We start from the raw sequence: 20,804 nt of genomic DNA, 5'->3' as shown, positions 1-20,804 counted from the left end.
GTCCCTTGATCACTTCAAACAAGATGTTATTTGTAACCCTTAACTCCATCCCTTCCCAACTTGAATGGATGGGGCAACAATCACAACAGACTCTGCTAAGTTTCCACAAATCATTGGTTTATTAGAAAGTTCCTTTCCCTAATTTTACAGCATATATATCTCTATCATATGCGATAAAGTTAAATACAATCTGTTATGCTTGTAAGGAAGGATAGGCTATTTTGTTTTTCTTTACTTTTTTTAAAGTTTTAAAATCACTATTCTGAAAGTTAAAGAAAACTGCCCCCAGGAAGGCAGAGGCAGCCAGAGTATGGCTCAATCTACAAGCTAATGGGAAGGGAAATAGCACAAAAATGTTAATACTGTATTATTTAAATTATTTACATGGGCTGAAAGCAAAGAAAAATGAGTCCCTTCACATCAAAGACGTTTCATTTTTCCAGTGCTAGTTACCAAAAAAGTGATGCTTCTGAGCCATGTGAGGAGCACTGAACAGGTAGGAGGCCGAGTCAAGAGCCTTGTTTGCCCAGCATTTGCTTCTCATACACGCAAAACCTTTTTCATTTGGGAATTCGAGAAGAAAGGCGGAACACAGAGCCTTGGCCCAGGTAAGTAGGGTTTGTTTTTCCTGTCAGATGACCACCCAACCAATTCTAGCCACAGGAATAGGCAGGGAAATGCCAAACAGGGATCTGCTAATTACACCAAAGAAGGTGAGAACTGCAACATAAACACTTTTGGGTCAGTGTGTTAAATAGGGCTGAAAGCCTAGGTGAAAAGCAAGAAGACGAAGAGGAACTGAGGTGATATTTCCTCTGGTAGGTACCATGGTGTCACAGAAGAGAAAAGGGATCTTTACTGCTTAAGCTAAACTGGGCTGAAGGCATGGAAACTATGAAGCAAAAGAATTTGCAGTATCTATAAATGTGCTCATGTCCCAACAAGAGGAGGAAGAAAACGGAACCCTACCATCCCCCAGTCTACTTCTACTTGTTTCTAGCTAACCAAAAAGGCACATTAAAAAAAAAAAAAAATTATCAGAGGAGGCTAAGTACTAGGAAGGCAAATGGACTGCCTAGAACAAGGCATCAGAAACCCCCAATCACTCTGACAATCATTCTGAATCTCACTGCTTTCAAATAAAGCTCTTGAACATTTTCCTCCTCTGTGGGCCCACCTGTTTCTCTGTAAAAAACAACAACAAAACAAAGCATATGAAGGAGACTGCCATAAATGAGTATTCCTGAACTCCCAGCTGAGTGATGCCCATTTCTTCAAACATCCCAGTGCTGGGGGCACCACTTAATGCAAATTACTGAACATTCTGTCCCAGCAAAAATGTTAAACAATGTTCCTTTTTTGCTCTAACATTTTTATAGTTCATAACTTCAAAAAATACATGAGTTTGATAAAATATACATGCTTAGTCATTTTTGCATCTAGCAGAAAACAAATACTTTATTTTTTGCTTTCATCTTATAACCTTTAGTTTCTTAATTCAACTAGGCAAACATATTTACACAAAGCCACCAGAACAAGGATCACTTAAAGAGCTAGATGTAAAAAATATTATTGCAGTATACTACAAATATGGAACCTTTTTTATGAGCTACAAAAAGCAGCATTTGCGTTTATAGAGTTCAGTGCAATTTTTTTTACGTTAAAAAAATCCTATAAATTAAGAAGGAAACATCAACATGACAGAAGAAAATACACCCTCCAGACATACAAGCTCCTCTCTGGGGAAGCACATGAGAAACTCTGTGTTCCGCATAGCTTGTCATCATGATAGGATCTTCTTTTCTGGGGTAGTCCGATGTCACTTCTGGGACGAGGGACACGAGGACATCAGTGCCAAACGTGTGGCTCTTTATGTGGGAAGTGGATCCAAAAACAGAGTAGCAACTGATTCCAGGTCTGACTCCCTTTCCACCTCACCCAGGATAACACAAGGTCACCAAGGGATGGTCAGACACTGGGAAGGCAGGATCAGATGGACAACCCGCCGGCCAGAGAGGAGGAAAATGTTTTAAAATTTATAGAAGGGAAGAGCAGAGGTTAAACAGTAGAGGGAGGAGGGGAGTATATAAACGTGACCATCTGGAAATGTTGCTGCAGAGGGGTGGGTAGCACTTACTGGTGTTTCCTAGCCTAGAAACACAGGAGGGGGAGGGATACAAGGAAAGGGGGGGAAATCCCTGATAGTGAACCCAAAGCAAACCTCAAATCTAAAACCACCCCTGCAAGCCAAAACTTAATTCTTTGGCTATCAGACACTGCCCATCCCAGCTTCTACTTGCTGGTATTAATGGCTCAACACCCCCAAGGGAAGACTTTATGGGTCACCTTCCTTGGTCCTACCTGGGCTCTCCTCCCCCAACTCATGTGCCATGGCCAGGGGGGTGCTGCAGGTCCTGACCTGAGAAGATGGGGTGAAGAAGTGGGTGAAGGTGGAGGGCAGTGGCAGCTGCTGCAGCAGGCCGTGGGGCAAGAAGGGTAGGATAGAGGGCAGCATGTGGTACAGGGTGGAAGGTGAAGGGTCCAGGATGGATGGCTGAGGCAGGAATGATGTGAATGGGATGGCTAGCGAGAAAGGTGGCAGGGTGGCCAGGGATGATTGAGTGAGTGAGGTGGGACAAGGAAATGGGTGTCAGGTGGGGCTGGGGAATATGATGTACTTGGGCAAGTGGCTGGGGATGAGGGTGGGGGTGAATGCCAATGGCAGCAGCAGCTGCTGCGGCATGATGCTGTAGGATGGCATGCTGAACAGTTGTGATGGAGGTGGCAGAGGCTGTGGCCGGCTGCTGAATGTGGATGGGCTGCAGGGCTGGAGTGGCTGGGGCCAGGGCAGCAGAGGCTGGGAAGGCTTTTACTTGCTTGGCTAGAAGCTGCTGCTGGATGTGCTGCTGTGCAGCCTGCTGGAGTTTGCTGTACTTCTCCATCTCCTCGGGAGTGAAGGTGATGGGCTGGCTTTCCAGGGGGGCCAGGGAAGCATCCTCTGCCCCATCAGCTGACTCAATACTAGGCTCCCCACTGGGAGGTGCATAACTGGAGAAGTGCTCAAGTTCTGGCACTATTGGCAGCAAGCTAGATTCCACAGGGCCTGGTTGACTGCCACTATCCAAGGATTCTAGGGTGTCCCCATCGCTGGGGTCAGGGAGGTAGTTATGGGAGATGGTTGGGTCCCCAGGATAGCAATCAGAGTGCACTGGGGTGCCTAGTGGAGCCACAGGGTGATTAGCAGTAGTAGCTTCTTCAGATTTTGACTCTTCTGGAGGTGGTTCTGATAAGGAGCCAGCTGTTTCCGCTGAGGGGTACTGATGTCCAAATGGGGCATCACTATTCCCTGGAGGCCCTTCTTCTGTCTCTGACTGTTCTTGCTCCTCCCCTCTTTCTAAGCCAGACTCTTCACATTTCTTAGTGTTGGGCTTTCGGGTAGCTGGGAGTTTCCCTATCAGTGGAAGGACAGGCTTATTGCCAAGAGAGGGGGGGAGCTTGGGCCCAAAGTAACCTTGTGGCGGGTCCTTGAGCTTGAGCCCAGCTTTATTTGGGGTGGCCAGCACCTCCTCACTTACACTGGGTTTCCTCTCCACTTTCCTTGACTGGATCTTCTCCAGTAGAAGTTTGGCAGTGAGAGAGTTCTTATCTTCAGGGCTGCAGTCACTCTCTGATCCCCTTCCTGTGCCAACATTGCTGTTCTGAGCGGGTAGGCCTGTCCCTTTACTATCATCTCCTCTGCCATCTTCCTTTTTCTCATGGCCTTCTCCCCGACCTGATCGGAAATAATGAGGAGACTGGGAGCGGTAGATTTTAGAGCGAATGAAGTCTCGACGACCAGAACGCCTCTCCTCAGGGCTCTCGTGACCCCATGATCCTTTCCTAGAGCCTGATCTCTGGGAAGGGCTTCTGGTGCTGCGGCTGCGGTCCCGGCTATAGCTCCGGCTTCGCTGCCAGCTATGGGCTGTGGTACTACGGCTTCTCCGTTTGCTCCGGCTGCGGCTGCAACTACTGCTGCGGCTGCGGCCCCGGGATCTTGAGCGGTCTCTGGTATGACTCCGAGACCGGCTTCGGGACTGGCTGCAACTGAGGCTATAGTCATCAGAAGATGAGTATTTGTGCCGTTTGGACCGGTGCTTGGAGCTGGTGTAGTCTGAGTCATCAGAGTCATGGGAGCGCTTTGAGTGCCTTCGTGATCGGTCACTATAGTCACTATAGCTGTCATCAGAGTAACTGTGCTGCCTACTATAGCAGCTCTGGTCTGAAGAAGCCTCTGAGCTACTGGAGTAAGAACGCTGGGAGGAACGGTGTGAGGAATGGCGCCGGCCAGACCGTGAGCGGCTATGGGAATGCTCACTGCCCGAGTCTTCCTCTTCTTCCTCCTCCTCCTCCTCACTGTACTGAGATGGAGACTTCTGGTGCAGCCGGCGTGATGAAACATCATCACTATCCTCATCTCCACTGCTGGGTCGACTCCGATGGCTGGACCGGCTGCTCCGTTTGGTGCTAGCTCTTCGCTGGCAGGATGAAGTCGGAGGTTCACCTTTATGTTTCCTCCCGCCATGATCTTGAGAGCTGCCACCACCTCCACCTTCATCCTTCTTGCCACTGCTCCCTTCTTCACCTGGGAGGGATCTCCGCTGGGAATCATCTTGGGCTCGCCGCCGTCTTCTTGGTGGTGCAGGGCTACCACTCCCAGGGGGTTCTGGTTTGGGTCCCCGTTCAGAATCTGCCGGGGCTGACTTATTCTTCTTTCGTTTTCGTTTCTTGCGCTTCTTAGACTTCTCCCCAGATTCCACCTTAGAGCTTTTGTCTTCTGGGTCAGCCTTGTGTTTCCGTTTGTGTTTGCTGGATTTTTTGTGTTTCTTTTTCTTTTTGTGTCGGTGGGACTTCCCAGATCGTTCTTTCTTGCCAGGAAGGCTTCTCCCTGTGTCTTCTGTTTCTGATCCATGGTTGACACCAGGCTCCTGCTTATTCAGGCCGCGACAGGAAGATCCTGAAGCAGGTGCATCCATTCTATCTCCTGAGGAATGTTCTGCTTTCTCTCCTCCTTCCTTACTTTTATTTGGCTCACCAGGATCAAGGCCGTGGAGATGGTCCTTTGAGGAGCCTCCTATGTCCTTTGGTTTTTCTGTCCCTTTAGCTCTGGCATCTTTGTTCCTTGAAAGTTTAAAGTCAAAGTATAAAGGGTTACAACTGTATGAAATGGAGGGTTCTGCCTTGGTGAAAATTAATAGTTCTGATGGCCACTGGAGGGCAGTGCTTTCATCTTTGCTCAAGACTGGAAAGAAGGGACCAGTAGGATGTTTGGGTCCCTCACGGCTTTCTTTCCCTGGTGGGGTGGTCTGAGAGGTTTCTTTAGAAGGGTTAGACTCACAAATCTGGATACCTGAAGACTTCTGACTCTGACTCTCTAAACTCTGCTCACTTATGTCTCCTCCTGAAGCCTTCTTTGTTTCAGCTTTGCTTCCAGGTTCTGAGGGCTCAGCCACACTGGTTTCCGCCTGCTGCTCCGAGACTTCACTAACAGTCTTTTCTCCTTGGCTTGCTGCCACCTTGCTGAAGCGTTTAGGCTTGGGAGAATTGCTTTTTTTGCTCTCTAGGGCATTCTTTGGGTGTGTATTATTATCACCTTCCATTTGTTCACTAGCTCTCATAAAGAGGAGGAAGGGAAAATTAGGTTTTACTTTGCAGTGTGCTGGGGGGATGTAGTGGTAATACTCTGGCTCTGTTGCCCCAGCTCCTTCTTCTCGCTTCATTCTTTTTAACTTAGATAATGTTGAGGCAAGGGACCCTCCATCCTGAGGGTCTTCGTCCTCTTTTTTGCCATCGAGATTACTACTAGCATCAGAGTCTCCCACCTTCTGCAGTCCTTGGTCAGAACCCTTCTCATCAGCTTTTGTTCCATCTTCAGAGGTCCCTTCCTCTGCGTGGTCCTTGAAAACTGATGCTATTGATTCGAGTTTGACAGGAGCTTTCTTGGCAAAAGAAAATGACACTCCCAATTTTTGCAACGGGGTACCCAGATTATTCTTAATGCCAAAGCTGACACCTTGGGAGACTAACCCAGGAGCCTGTGCCAGTCCAGTGGTATTAGTGATTTGAACTGCAGTGAAAGGGCCTCCTTTATCTGTGGAGAATTCAGATCCTAGTCCACAAGTGGCAGGGACACTTATGCCACTATTTGTAGCTGATTCATCTTTATCATCATCTCCACCTTCTTCATCTACAGCCACTGTGGTTGGTCTGAACATAGGACCACTTCCAGGTGCACTACACATTGGTTTAAAAAAATAAAAAACAAACAATAAAAAAAAAACAGGTTGAGGAGCACATTTCATATGTCTTCTAAAATACTTACCTCATGGTCTATCATTCTTCACAGGTGGGTCTAAAAGACACTGAGTGGTGGTCATTCCCTAGCCTTGTGCTAATGAAGAGAACTCTCAGTGAGGTTAGGCAAAGTCTCATACTGTTAATCTATCAATCTACATTTCTAAAACTAGACAGTTACTACTATTTCTTCCTAAGGTATCTAAAATTAAAATATTTTATCATTACCATCTGATAAAATCTACCCATCCTGTATCCATGCTCATTTCTTATTGTATCATCCTACTCATCAGTATGTTACCAAATGTATGGCTGAACATTTATCCATAAGGTTCTATTCAGCTAAAAAAACAACACCCCAATTTTCTCTGCTTTCAAATTTCATTTTTTAAAATGTGCATGTTCTCTGAGTTAAACATAATCAGAAACCTCCAAAGTGCTACTACTCTATGGCAGTCTGTGGCTAGTATGTCTGTTTTAGAAACGAAGGGTCTGTGCCTATTTCCTGGGTCCCACACATCTAAGCATTTACTTATAAAAAATATATATTTTTAAAAAAATTGATTTCAGAAAGGGAGGGAGGGAGAGACAGCTAGAAACATCAATGATAAGAATCATTGATCAGCTGCCTACTGCACGCCCCCCATTGGGGACTGACCCCCACAATCTGGGCATGTGCCTTGACTGGGAACTGAACCATAACCTCCTGGTTCATAGGTATATGCTCAACCACTGAGCCACACCGGCCAGCTGCTTTGGTTTTGATTCTTTCTGGGCATTACATACAATGATCACGATACTAAGGACTTTCTTAGGTTTGAAAACAGGAACACTGAGGAACCTCAAAGCCAGCATTTTAAACCTCTGTATGCCTGAAATGTTTATAGTATGTGAACTATAAAGGCATCTCTCAAGCTAAAATGAAGAATGAAGAGCATTAGATATCTATTTGAAGTCCGCGTTATCTGAACTCTACCTACTAGCTGTCTTAAACTCAGAATCAAATGTATTTGGATAATGTGGTATCCTTTGCTATCGGAAGATAGGAACCCAACATATTTGGATAGCAATAGATACTTACACTGTGTCACAAAACCTACCACACAGCAAAGAAAACCTCAAACTGAATAAAAAGGGGACTTATTTTGATATTTGCTTAGTCTTTGCCATGTTACTTCAGTAATACTTACTATGGGGTCATGCATTACTCCTAGGATAATTAAATACCCGATGAGGGTTCAAACCTTTCTTTTATTCTCCCACGAGATTACTGGGTCATCTTTTAGCTGTTTGTTTGTAAAACTGAGAACTAAAAGCCACCTCTGAGGAAAAACATGTATTAAAAAATGTCTTGAACTAGAAAGTGGTCTGTTATATACTTTTTAAGGAGGTACCCTTGCAACATGTCCAAGAGGAATGTGTTTTACTACATAAAGAGCTGCCAAAGAAGCAATCTATAGACAGTTTAACTCAACATTAGGGCTCAGGTTAATTCTGTTTCAAAACTTACACTAACGTGCATTTTCTCCCTTCCTTCTACCTCCAGAACATAAAAGAAGTAAATAAGTAAAAAAGGATCCAGAGACAAAAATAAACCTAGTAAGTCAAGGAACTAGGCTGTAAACTTTTAATAGGAACAATCAGTTTATCTTTTAACTGTAACCAGTTCCTTCCTTTGGTCCTGGTCAGCCATTAAAAATAAACATGGGGCCCTCGTTGGTTTGGCTCAGTGGACAGAATGTCGGTCTGCAGACTGAAGGGTCCTGGGTTCAATTCCAGTCAAGGGCACATGCCCGGGTTGTGGGCTCAATCCCTAGTGGCAGGAGGCAGCCAATCAATAATTCAATGATTCTCTCCCATCACTGATGTTATCTTTCTCTCCCTTCCTCTCTGAAATCAATAAAAATATATTTAAAAAAACAAACAAACATGGGGTCTAGCCAGTGTGGCTCAGAGGTTGAGTGTTGATCCATGAACCAGGAGGGCACCGTTTTATTTTTCTATCTCTCTCTCCCTCTCCCTTCCTCTCTCTGAAATCAATTAAAAATAAATAAATAAAAACAAAACAAGCACGGATGAGAGGTGGGTAGAAGAGGTTATATGGGGGACAAATGGTGATGAAAAAAAGTAACAAATTAAAGGGAGAAAACATCAACTTAACCCAAACCAAACAAACAAACAAACATGGGGGGCCTAGACCTTCTAATGGAGCCTATACCTCATGAATCCTCAGATGCTTCAAGACTGGTTCCCCAAAGTCTAATTGCTTAGAAATTCAGCCTTAAGTGGAAAAAATTTCACCCAAGGCAAAATACCAGCCCCAAACTGTTAAGTAGGAACCTTAGAGCATTCCCTAGGTTTCATAGTGTTTAGTACTAACTTATAGTACTTAAAAGGCAGTTATGCCGCCTCCGCCCGCGGTCTGCCCTGCCATGCCGTGCTCCGAAGACACACTGGCCGTCTCCCCCAGCAAGCGCCTGGGCCCGTGGAGGGCGGCCTGCGGCTCCGCTTTGTGCGGCTCTTGGGGCACGCCACCGCCCCCACCAAGGGGTCCGCGCGAGCGTGCACGCCGTGGGCTACGACCTGTACAGTGCCTATGATTACACAGTAGCACCCATGGGGAAAACCCTTGTGAAAGCCGACATTCAGATAGCTCTTCCTTCTGGGTGCTATGGAAGTGTAGCTCCATGTTCCGGCTTGGCTGCAAAACACTTTATAGACGTAGGAGCTGGTGTTATAGATGAAGATTATAGAGGAAATCTTGGTGTTGTACTGTTTAATTTTGGCAAAGAAAAATTTGAAGTAAAAAAGGGTGACCAAATTGCACAGCTCATTTGTGAACGAATTTTTTATCCAGAAATAGAGGAAATTCAAGTTTTGGATGACACTGAAAGGGGCTCAGGAGGTTTTGGTTCTACTGGAAAAAATTAAAATTTATGCCAAGAATAGAAAATGAGAAATAAAGAGTTTCTGTTTGGTGTTTTGCACTTCTGTAAACTTAACAGCTTTAGATTCTAAAAGTATTTGGTTCTCTCATGATCAAGGAAAAAGGTATTCTGTTGGGATCACATTGAACTTTTTTCTGTTTTTCTACATTTGTTGTTGTATAAATATTCATGGTAACTTAATAGTTTTTTTTCTTCAATCAAATGTACAGCAATTATAGATCCCCAGAGCTGTATTATTTAATTCACTAAATGCTACCCATTCAACAGCTTATTCTTCGGTTTGCTTTATAAATCATAAGCAAAGCCTTTTATTCAATAAATTTGAATTCTTTCACAGATACAAATTATTATGTAAACTGAACTAAAAGGTAATAAAAAAAAAGTTATTCCTTGTTCTCTTAAAAAAAAGGGCAGTTATTACACTTGAATCTGTGCTGCAGTACTTTTTAGTTATAAAATAATAATGTAACAAATGTGCTTTTCTACATAAGAATGAATGTTGGAGATAGGAACAATAATAGTTGCATAATTTACTGAGCATAATTTATATGTACTAAACACTCTTATAAGCACTTTTAATGTAGTAACTTAATCACTCTTCACAACTATAGAGATTAGACTGTTATTACCATCTCCATCTTATAGATAAGGAAACTGAGGCATAGAGGTTAGATAATTTAAGGTCACACAGATTGTAGACTATGGCCTCAGATGAGCATCTTCTTAGTCAGTATATCATACTCTAAGTATAGATATGCTTTTAGGCTGAAAGAGGGATCTATTAAAAACTTAAGCATTATAATTCTTAAATCTTAAGGATTATAATTATCCACAGACCCTCTGAGAGAAAATGTCCTCACCATTCAGCTTGTTTTCTTTGCTCTGCCAACTCATGGAGACGCCGAAGGGCTTTTTCCTGTTTCTTCTCATCCTTGCGGGATCTCGAAGAAACATTTCGAGCAAACTCTCTCTGCTTGAGATCTTTCAATCTCTGGGTTAACAAAAGAAGGGAACAGAGGGAGGGTGATTTAGAGTAACTTGGGGATCCTGAAAGCAAGGCCTTTAAAATTTACCTTCAATCAACGGTTATAGTGCTAGTGTAGAATACACTGTTATACTCTCTTCTGGTAATAGAAAACACAATGGCTGATTATTTTGGGTAACACACTTGTAGTATCTGCATTTCTAATTACGACAGCATACCATTTGCTTTATTGGAAAAACTTAAATGATGTCAGAAGCAATGAGCAAATTTTAGAACACTAGGAAGAAAGAAAAGGGACTATTTAATCACCTGCTCTTCCAGGATGCAAAACCAGACAAATAGAACATGAGATAAACTGTAATAACACAAGCCAAAGAAAACAGAAAGGGGTTAAACTAGTACAGAAAGTTACCCAGGTGTAAGATCTTAAAAAGCAATGTACAGCTTACATGGGGAGGTTATCTGAATCAGAACTAACGAAGAGAAAGCATACATTTATTTCACCATAAAAAGGTGCTATTATTTCTTTTTAGCATGAACAGTTTTCCTGTGACTATCAAACAAACCATTTTCCAATGCTACTAGCATGTTTGGAGCTCACCAGTTCGACCATGTTTCATCCGGTCAGTCTGGTGAAATTAGACAGTAATATGTGTAGCTTTTCATTGCTTCATGGCCCTGAGAGGAACATCCAGGGGATGAGAAGGGAGAATAGAGATAAATCAAATAATTTATTACTTAAAATCCTAATAAAAGAATGGATCTTTTATTCTCAGAAGCTATTATATATTTTTCCTTAAAACAAAAGAACAAGAACCAAAAAAGAACAGTGCTATGACACACTGGTAACAGAGTCCACACATATCTATCTGCAATGAAGACAGAATTAAAATTATTTTTAACACACTAGATAATATTAAAACCAAAAGAAACCAAAACACATACAATAGCCTATGTTTTTACAACAGCATTGGGAAAAAGAATTTGACCCAATATAAAGTGGACATTGCTTTGTGGAAAGTCATGATGTTCAACAGACAGAGGAATTTTCTTAGCTAGTATTTATGAAATGTGTTTTGAATATTTTTGAATTGGGAAGGGAAAAGGGTGGAAAGACACACACAAAGAAAGATATACAGCTAAAGACACTAGTAGAAAAACTCACTCTTGTGATCTGGGCTCCCAAATTAGAAGGATTTGCTTTCAATACATCAGCTGAAAATGTCACATCACAAAGAAAAAAAAGTAAAATAAAACAAGAGTGGAAGAGAAAAAAAATAAAGCAAGCATTACTACACAAGCTCTCTTAGTGAATCTGCAAACTATTATACTGAACAATCAGGGACAAAGCCATCAACTCTAAAAGGGGTGGGAAGAAAGGAAGCACCTGTACAACACATATATGTGTACATTTACACAGACTTGACATAGTAACAATCCCTCCTACATAAATGGAAGCACTGTATTTTTTTTCAGAAAAAAATAGTTATAGAACTCAAGGAAAGACCGCTGATGTCTAAAAGCAGTTAGTCTTATTTTCATTTACCTTTATTTTGAGGACGCTCAAGTAACCAACAGCTGGCAAAATTGTTTTACTGAGGCTAGTTGCCCAGAATTATCCTATCTAATAATAGAGTAAAATGTAAATTACCATCACTCCGCTATGCCCACGATTGGGCGGTGGGAGGCTGGGGGGCGGGACTCGGGGTGGCCTATCCGGCCATTGAGAGGCACGGATCTGCTGCCACTGAGGGGGGCGGGACTCCCGCCCCCTGCGACTCTCAACGGCCAGATCGAGGCCAGATCCGCAGCCGCTGAGGGGGCCTGTGCGGACACCCAGCTGCGCCTCTCAACGGCAGGGTAGCCAGGTGTCCGCGGCAGCCCCCCTCAGCGGCCGTTGAGAGGCGCAGGGGGTGGGAGTCCTGCCCCCTGCGCCTCTCAACAGCAGGGTAGCCCCCCTCAGTGGCCAGGGACCATCAAAAGCGTGGGAGCTGGGTGCCTGTCCGCTCAGGCACCCAGCTCCCCGCGATCAAAAGCAAAAGCATGGCAGCTGGATGCCTTTCCCCTCAAGCACCAGGCCTTTCAGAAGCCTCCGCCATGCTGGAGGCTTCTGAAAGGCCGCCACGCCGGAGGCTTCTGAAAGGCCTGGTGCACCAGCAATCGAAAGTGAAAGCGTGGCAGCTGGATGCCTGTCCGCTCAGACACCAGGCCTTTCAGAAGCCTCCGCCGCGCTGGAGGCTTCTGAAAGGCCTGGTGCACCAGCAGACAGGCACCCAACTCCCCGCGATCAAAAGCAAAAGCGTGGCAGCTGGATGCCTTTCCGCTCAGACACCAGGCCTTTCAGAAGCCTCCGCCGCACTGGAGGCTTCTGAAAGGCCTGGTGCACTAGCGGACAGGCACCCAGCTCCCCGTGATCAAAAGCAAAAGCGTGTAGGGGACCCTACACGTGCATGATTCAATCATGCACTGGGCCTCTAGTGATTTTTATAAAAACCACTTTAAGACGGATGATCAACTATTTTAAATAAGCATGAATTCCAATTTTCTCTTTCTGAAGAAAATGAAACAGAGAGGAAGAGCCTGTCAGAACTATTATATGATTACTAGAGCCTGTCAGATCTAGTTGTTGTTTTTTCCCCTCCCCAAACACTTAACAGGCTCTCAAGCTTTTTTCACATCTGCTACTTTCTCTCAGCCACCCAATAAGCCTGGAAAATCTACAGGTTCTATTCATTTCCTTTCCTCTTACAAATATTTAATCACTTTTAGGAGTTATTTCAAACTATAGGACACTATCTAAAAGAATGAGCATTTTGCCCTGACCAGGTAGCTCAGTTGGTTAGAGCGTTGTCCCAATATGCCAAGATTGCAGATTCGATCCCCGGTCAGGGCACATACAAGAATCAACCAATAAATGCACAAATAAGTGGAAAAACAAATCGATGTTTCTCTCTAAAGTAAAAATAAAAAAATAAAAGAATGAGCATTTTTATCAAAGTCTGGAGTCTCCAGGATAAGTCAGACAGTACATAGAGCCAATTATTCAGCAAGCCACTTCATGTGACTTTGAAGTTGATGGGGATAGGACTATGTTCACATCATCCTGAAGATATTCTATCTCAAATTCCTACCACAACATAATTGGAGGTAGGAAGGGAAGAAAATGAGATGCTGTCAATAAAACAAATCCAAATTGCATAACCTTTTATGCAAAGCTATCCTGGTACTATATAGGGTGCAACAAATACTCCTATCACCTTTACTTTAGTCAAGTCTGGGTATAGTCAATTCTCAAAAGTAGAATTGGGAACCCTAGGATTCTAACCCAAACCTTAGAGACAGGGCTTAGCAACTGCCTCAAACCCAAAATATATTTGAGGTCTCTTTCAGATAAGGGCATTCTGATAATAAAAATGAATTCCTAACCCAGTTTTTCCTTTCTATTCAAGGTCAAACTAAATGATCCCTCCCAAAGTCTCTACTGTTTGCTCATAAGACCGGATTTTTCTTCTTTCTGAAATGTCTTATTAGCACTTTGTGCTAACACTCATCTAGCAACCAACATACTTTGCTCTGACTATACTTACGCCTACCTTTCAGAAAGGTAGTATGTATAAAGTTTCAGAGTCGAAAAGTTAGGTTCAAATCCATTAATTACTAGCCAAGTGGTTTCACCTTTTTTGAACTCCAGTTCCCTCATTCGAAAAAGAAGGCTATCTAGCAGATTTATGAGATTGTCAAAGTAAGTGTAAAGCACAATACTGACTCTCCCCCTCATCTTTATTTGGGCAAGGACCAGGCTTATCTTTATAATCAACCTTGAAGTACACAGAGCAATACTAAGTCTACAAAAGGTGTAAGTAGTTGGCGAATAGTTTGGCTTAAACATTGGATCCTTGTCTTTTCCCCATATAATTTTTTACCATATGTAGGGACATGATTCAGGTTATATAATAAGGTTTTTCTAGTTATTACTCTCATATAATAAGGCGTTTCATTCTTCAGAGAATCAAAAAGTCTAAAATTTTAAGTCCTTTTTCTTCTGGACAGAACTGGGCCAAATGCCAAAAAAGATCCTAACCAGAAACTTCTCAATTTCCTAAATAAAAAGTAATTTTTATAAAAAGATACAAAACCTATTTTATTCAGTTTCTTCTTAAGGTGAAGAAAACTCTTTGTAAATGCCCTAAAGAAATATAGTCACTTTCTGTTCTCCCTTTGCAAGTAAAAAGGGTGGATTGTTCCACTACTTAACAAAAAAAAAAAAAAAGAGAGAGAGACCCTAATTTAGAGTCAGGTTTTTCAAAGATGCCCGTTTTATTCCAAAAGGCTACCAAGCCTGGCTTACTTGCCACTGAATATCCATATGAAATTCTCTCTGTGATTGTACTTTTACTTTCCTCTTAAGTTTTAAAGAGAATTACAACTTCATTTAACTTCTTCAAGGTGTGACTAGAAAAGCAACTCATCTATTCAAGAGAAAGAGCTCATGTAAAGAGATCAAAACTATAGATGTACCATCAATCCAAAACTCTTTTCAAAGGCTGAACAAATTCTATATCTTAAACAAAAGTTCAAGTTAGACTCCAAACTGGGACACAGTCTAATCTGAATGGTATAATTAATCATTTAAAAACTTATTACAAAGCCAATATATGCCCTTATCTCTAAAATTATAAAGTATACTTTCTGAAGAGTTGCTGATAAATTTGCTTATTTCTTGAACTATTAATGATTATTAATAAAAAGTTAAGCCAAATAACACATTTTTAGCTGGAAAATATTTGATTCAAGAAAGGGAGACTGGACCCCATTCAAATGAAAAGTTTTGAAGATCCTGTTTTCCTGAAAACAAACAAACAAAAAAACCCCAGTAGCATGTTTCTAAGTATACATTTGTGGCATAGAGCACAAAGGGAAGAAACATTTCTCATGGATTCTGAATCACATGGTAGCAGGGGTTTCCACTAAATTTCTCAAAAGACCAGTAGAGGGAAGACCTTAACAACCAACCAGTGCTTGGAATACCCATCTACATAATAACTATGGTTATTTGGGCTAAAGACCACTTCAAATGTAAATAACATTCCTGTTCTTTAAACACAGCTAAATAGCACTGTGTTGGCAGGAAAAAAAAAAAAAAAAGTCTACTTCAGAAACAAACTCCTGCTCCACTACCCAACTATAAACAAATTAAACCGGGAAATTCGAATCTGGTAAATCCTACCAGGTTTTGAATGTGGGTGATAAATTTGCCCACATCAATAATGTGGAATGTCAATAGCAAGGAATGGCACTGTGTTTAGTGGGGAATGAATGAGATAAAGGTACTTCTATACAGCTTTCCCTAACAAAATATAAAGGTCTAAGTCTAATAAAATATTTTTTGTTATCTTTTGATGCTACTCTTCTTTCCTCTATCAAAACAAAATTTGATGCTACAAGTTTATTGAGTGTACTTTTACTAGGAATAAATCTTTCACAAGTATTTTACACCTGTTATCTCAATTTAAAAAATAAAAACAATTGTTTCCATGTGAAAAAAATTGCAGGCATCAAAAAATAGGCAGAGAGTATTTCCTATTGCCACTTAAATTCCTATCCTATCTAATAATAGAGCAACATGTAAATTACCATCACTCCGCTATGCCCACGACTGGGCGGCAGGAGTCTGGGGGGCGGGACTCCGGGTGGCCTATCCGGCCATTGAGAGGCACGGATCCGCTGCCACTGAGGGGGACTACCCTGCTGTTGAGAGGCGCAGGGGGCGGGACTCCCGCCCCCTGCGCCTCTCAACGGCCAGATCCGCGGCCGCTGAGGGGGCCTGCCGCGGACACCCAGCTGCGCCTCTCAACGGCAGGGTAGCCAGGTGTCTGCGGCAGCCCCCCTCAACAGCAGGGTAGCCCCCCTCAGCGGCCGCGGACCATCAAAAGTGGGGGAGCTGGGTGCCTGTCTGCTCCTGCACCAGGCCTTTCAGAAGCCTCCGCCAAGCCGGAGGCTTCTGAAAGGCCTGGTGCACCAGCGGACAGGCACCCAGCTCCACCGCGAAAAGTGAAAGCATGTAGTGGACCCTACATGTACATGATTCAATCATGCACTGGGCCTCTAGTGTTCTAATATTTACTCAACTTTAAAGGGAAAACCTGATTTTGTCTCTTTAGGGTCAAAGGATTATCTTTCTCTTACTAGACAGCAACCCCACTGTCCCAGAACAGGGACTTCCTTTTTTACTAACTCTGCAATACACACACCATTGTCTATGGCACAAGAAATGCTCAATAAACATTTATCAAATGTTCAGTTTTAAAATGAGTTGGGAGAGGAAACATACATATACTTTTATGTATTATTTTTTTGGTTATAAACAGAGATGGGAAACAGTGAATAAAGAAGGGGTGGTTGTATGCAGCACCTCAATTTTTTTCTGGCTAAGCATAATCTGGCCTTTTCTGAACCTCAACCACTTCCTTTCCTCTACGTTAACAATCCTGCATACCCCAAATCCATTCCTCATCTCCCCACTGTTTCCTGCTTCACTCTCATAACATAATATTAATGTGGATTTCCTCTCCCAAATTGGAGTAATCATACTGTAGTTGTTACTTGGCCAGGTTATTCTGATTCAAGTCTGTGTTTGATGTCTCTGGATGAGACCATCCAGAACATCACTATGTGGTGAGAGAGGGAACACACCAGGAGAGAACACAAAGTTTCAGCATTCAAGTATTCAGACAAGGAAGATTATAGTTAAATGATTAAGGAAGTCCAAATTACTACATAGATGTAAATTCTTTCTGTTAGCCCATGCATATCAGTAAGTGGTGAAAAAGAATTTTATTCAGTAACACAGAAAACGGAATGTTTGGTAACAGAAAAAAACTAAATACTATGATTATAGATACTGAAAAAAATCAGAGGGAAAAAGTATACATTCTTTTAAGAGTAGTACTAATTAGTCATTTAGGGCAATACTTACCTTTTATGCCCAGTTATTTTGTAACACTATGACTCTTAATATTATTTGGTGAATATCAAATTGTCACAAAAATCACTGTGTAATGCTTGCTTTGTTATGCTCAGGAATTCAGCAAAAGGCCTTAAATGTACGGCATATTCTTTAATACCAGGTGTGCCTGCTTTATTTTACACACACACACTTAAGCTGGAAAAATGAGGTTTTAAAGATAATTTTATTGGAATATAATCCACATACCATAAAATTCACCCATTTAAAGTATAAAATTTGGTGGGAATAGTACATTCAGAGTTGTGCATATCTAATTTTAGAACATTTCCATTACCTCAAAAGAAACCCCATACTCATTAGCAGTCATTCCCCGTTGTCTCTTTCCATCAAGGCCCTGGAAACCTAACCTACATTCCATATAGATTTGTTTATTCTAGACATTTCATACAGATTAAATCATACAATATGAGCATCTTTATGACTGGCTTCTTTTACTTAGCATTAGTATTTTCAAGGTTTGTGCATCATGGATTTATCAGTAAGTCATTCCTTTTAAATGCTGAATAATATTCCATTGCAAGGGAATATCACTTTGTTTATCCATTCATCAGTTGATGGATAGATTGTTTCTACTTTTTGGCTATTATGAATAAAGCAGCTATGGACAATCTTGTTACAAGTTTTTGTGTGGACATATATTTTCATTTCTATAGGGTATATACTGGCCATATGGTAACTTCATATTTAACATTTTGAGAAATTGCCAAACTGTTTTCCAACCCCATTAACAATGTAGGAGAGTTCCAATTTCCCCATAACCTCTCCAACACTTAGACATCCTAGTACGTGTGAAATGGTATGCCATTGTGTTTTTATGGATAACAAGGTTTTTATTTAAAATATATTTTTATTGATTTCAGAGAGGAAGGGAGAGGGAGAGATAGAAATATCAATGATGAGAGAGAATCATTGATCAGCCACCTCCTGCATGCCCCCTACTGGGGATCAAGCCACAAGCTGGGCATGTGCCCATCTCAGGAATCAAACTTGGGACCCTTCACTCAAGGCCGACTCTCTATCCACTGAGCCAAACAAGCCAGGGCTGTGGATAACGAGTTTTAAGTATATCTACATAGCCCTCTAGGTCCTATCTGGAGGCAAATATTTGCCCTCTATGTAAAATTTGAAGGATTATAATTCATAAGAGCTGCTTGAGCTCAAAGCAAATGGAGCAGCAGCATCTCAGTTCAAAGCTCTTTTCAGCATTGTCATTCACAAACTTCTCATTATTCCTTAAGTTAATTTAACTTTTCTGACTATAATACAACATACAGCCTTAGCCTAGAATCTCCACCTCTGTGCAACACTGATAAATATAAGCAGATCCTTGAATAATGTAGTTTCATTATAAAGTAAATGAGAGGGGGAAAAAAAGAAAAGAAAAATTAATTCCCAGCATGGGCTACTGTCTGTAGTTTGCTCATTCTCCCCATGTCTACATGTTTTGTTTTGTTTTTTCTTTCTGGATACTCGTTTCCTCCCACACTAGAAGATGAATTGGTGTGTCTATACACTGTCCCTATCTGAGTGAGTGTGAGGGTGTGTATGGGTGCACGCTACAAAGGAAGGATAGCCTGGCCTTGCTCCCTGAGCTGTTGGGAGAGGCTCTGATTACCTTCAAACCAGGGTGAAAAACAATGATCTCATTTGTTTTCATTAATCTTTCTTAAATGTATGTAGAGCTCTTACATTTATTTCCATGTTTAAGTTTGGTGATATTTTTGTGACAAGAAATATGCTATAGGAACTTAGCTTGTTTATATTATAGCCTCTGGTAAAACTGGATTTATGTTGTTTTGCTTAAGGTCTCGATTTCCAAGAACCTAAATAAGGTAAAATCATTTTTACTCAAGTTTGGATTGTGTGCCAAGATGAAGAACAGAGTGAGACATACACAGAGAGAATTTACCAGCAACCTTAGCTCTTAAGAAGGTCTGTTTTAGGGTTATTTCTGCTCACAAAAGCAGAGAGCTTCCCTAAACAGATGCAGAGTTTTCCAAGGCTGCGATAGCTGGGTGTAAGACATGTATTCCCAACAAAAGCAGAGGTGGTGAGTAAGATTGAACAGGTGAAAAGCCTAAATATGCTCAATTTTTAGAAGACAGGCCAAAGGACGTAAATTCTTTTATTAAGCAAAACATTCCCAAAGAAATGTCATCCAGAGTGGTACAAAGTATCACCGAACATAAAACTTTAATCTCTCCGCTATTGGTTATTAAAACTACAACATGCTTACCCACCTAGCGTGGCTCAGCAGTTGAGCACCAACCTATTAACCAGGAGGTAACGGTTTGATTCTCAGACAGGGCACATGCCTGGGTTGCAGGCTCGATCCCCAGTGTGGGGTATGCAGGAGGCAGCCGATCAATGATTCTCATCATTAATGTTTCCATCTCTCTCCCTCTCCCTTCCCCTCTGAAATAAATAAAAATATATTAAAAAAAAAACACACAACACAACTTACAACATGCTGAAGTTTTAAGATGTATACTTCTCTTCACAATTGCTTTGCTTTTCAAAGTATAATCTCGAGAGGTAAATTGTGCTGTTTAAGTCAACATTTATGAAGCTTTGGGATTCATAAATACTATACAATTTTCTTAACCTATTTCACATCTTTATAATAATTTATGGTTTTCTAAGGATAAACTTTCTATAAAGACCCAAAATATAGAGTATCTATGGAGTATCTTCATTGGCATATGATCTTAGTGGTTTTGCTACTTTCTATTTTAGCTTTAAAATTTTCTCTTGCCTTGGTTTTTTGTGTTGTTTCCCTCCACCCCCAATTGAATATCCAAGTACCACTGAAAAAGGAACCCAATTGTATTTATTTAGAGTTGCAGTGGCTTGCCAGAGGTACAACTGGTTTTGATGTGCTTTTGTTCCTGATGCCATATGTGCCAAGCACACAGAGGACAGAATGCAGTAAAATATCTTGCAAGGCAAAAATCAAAACAAGTCTAAACAATTATCAGAGTTCAAATCATATTCTCTTTCCACAAGCAATTAGTTAAAACAGTGGTCGGCAAACTCATTAGTCAACAGAGCCAAATATCAACAGTACAACGATTGAAATTTCTTTTGAGAGCCAAATTTTTTAAACTTAAACTTCTTCTAACGCCACTTCTTCAAAATAGCCTCGCCCAGGCTATTTTGTGGAAGAGCCACACTCAAGGGGCCAAAGAGCCGCATGTGGTTTGCGAGCCGCAGTTTGCCGACCACGGGGCTAGGGCCAGACGTGTTTTTTTTAAAGAAGATATGCAAAATAATTAAAGAGGCAGGGAGGTAGAGAAGGAAAAATGTTTAGTTTCAAAGTCAACTTTAACATAACTCAGTCAACAAAGGTAGAAGATATCTTCTAATGCTTACTGAGCACTCAGGCGTATCAGAATGAACTTACAATATAAAAATAAATCACTGGGTTATCTCTTAAAGAATGGAAAGGCATATCCTTTAAGACCTCAAAATGTATTGAAATGATTACTGTAAAATAAGGGTTAAACTGCTGAAA

At 41.6% G+C, this 20,804-nt stretch overlaps 1 protein-coding gene and 1 pseudogene across 5 annotated transcripts in view; one reads left to right on the top strand and one right to left on the bottom strand.

Moving 5' to 3' along the window:
* Nucleotides 1-96: 96 nt before the first annotated feature.
* The window catches only part of GPATCH8 (G-patch domain containing 8), a 73,996-nt gene continuing 53,288 nt past the window's right edge, over nt 97-20,804 (bottom strand). For all 4 annotated transcript variants that reach the window (XM_079797487.1, XM_079797490.1, XM_079797489.1 and 1 more), the window contains 2 exons: nt 10,139-10,269; nt 97-6,270 (listed from right to left, as the gene is read on the bottom strand). In XM_079797487.1, the coding sequence (XP_079653613.1) occupies nt 2,382-6,270; nt 10,139-10,269 (4,020 nt within the window). In that variant the 3' untranslated portion in view covers nt 97-2,381. The remainder of the gene's footprint in view (nt 6,271-10,138; nt 10,270-20,804) is intronic.
* Nucleotides 6,128-10,097, top strand: LOC307114745 (deoxyuridine 5'-triphosphate nucleotidohydrolase-like; annotated as a pseudogene). Its single transcript has one exon. The product of its transcript is annotated as a deoxyuridine 5'-triphosphate nucleotidohydrolase-like (transcript).

The sequence above is a fragment of the Cnephaeus nilssonii genome (assembly GCF_951640355.1).
Source record: "Cnephaeus nilssonii genome assembly, chromosome: 19".
Taxonomy (NCBI): Eukaryota; Metazoa; Chordata; class Mammalia; order Chiroptera; family Vespertilionidae; genus Cnephaeus; species Cnephaeus nilssonii.
Note: the sequence above shows the minus strand (reverse complement) of the source record. Positions and strands in the feature narration are given on the sequence as shown.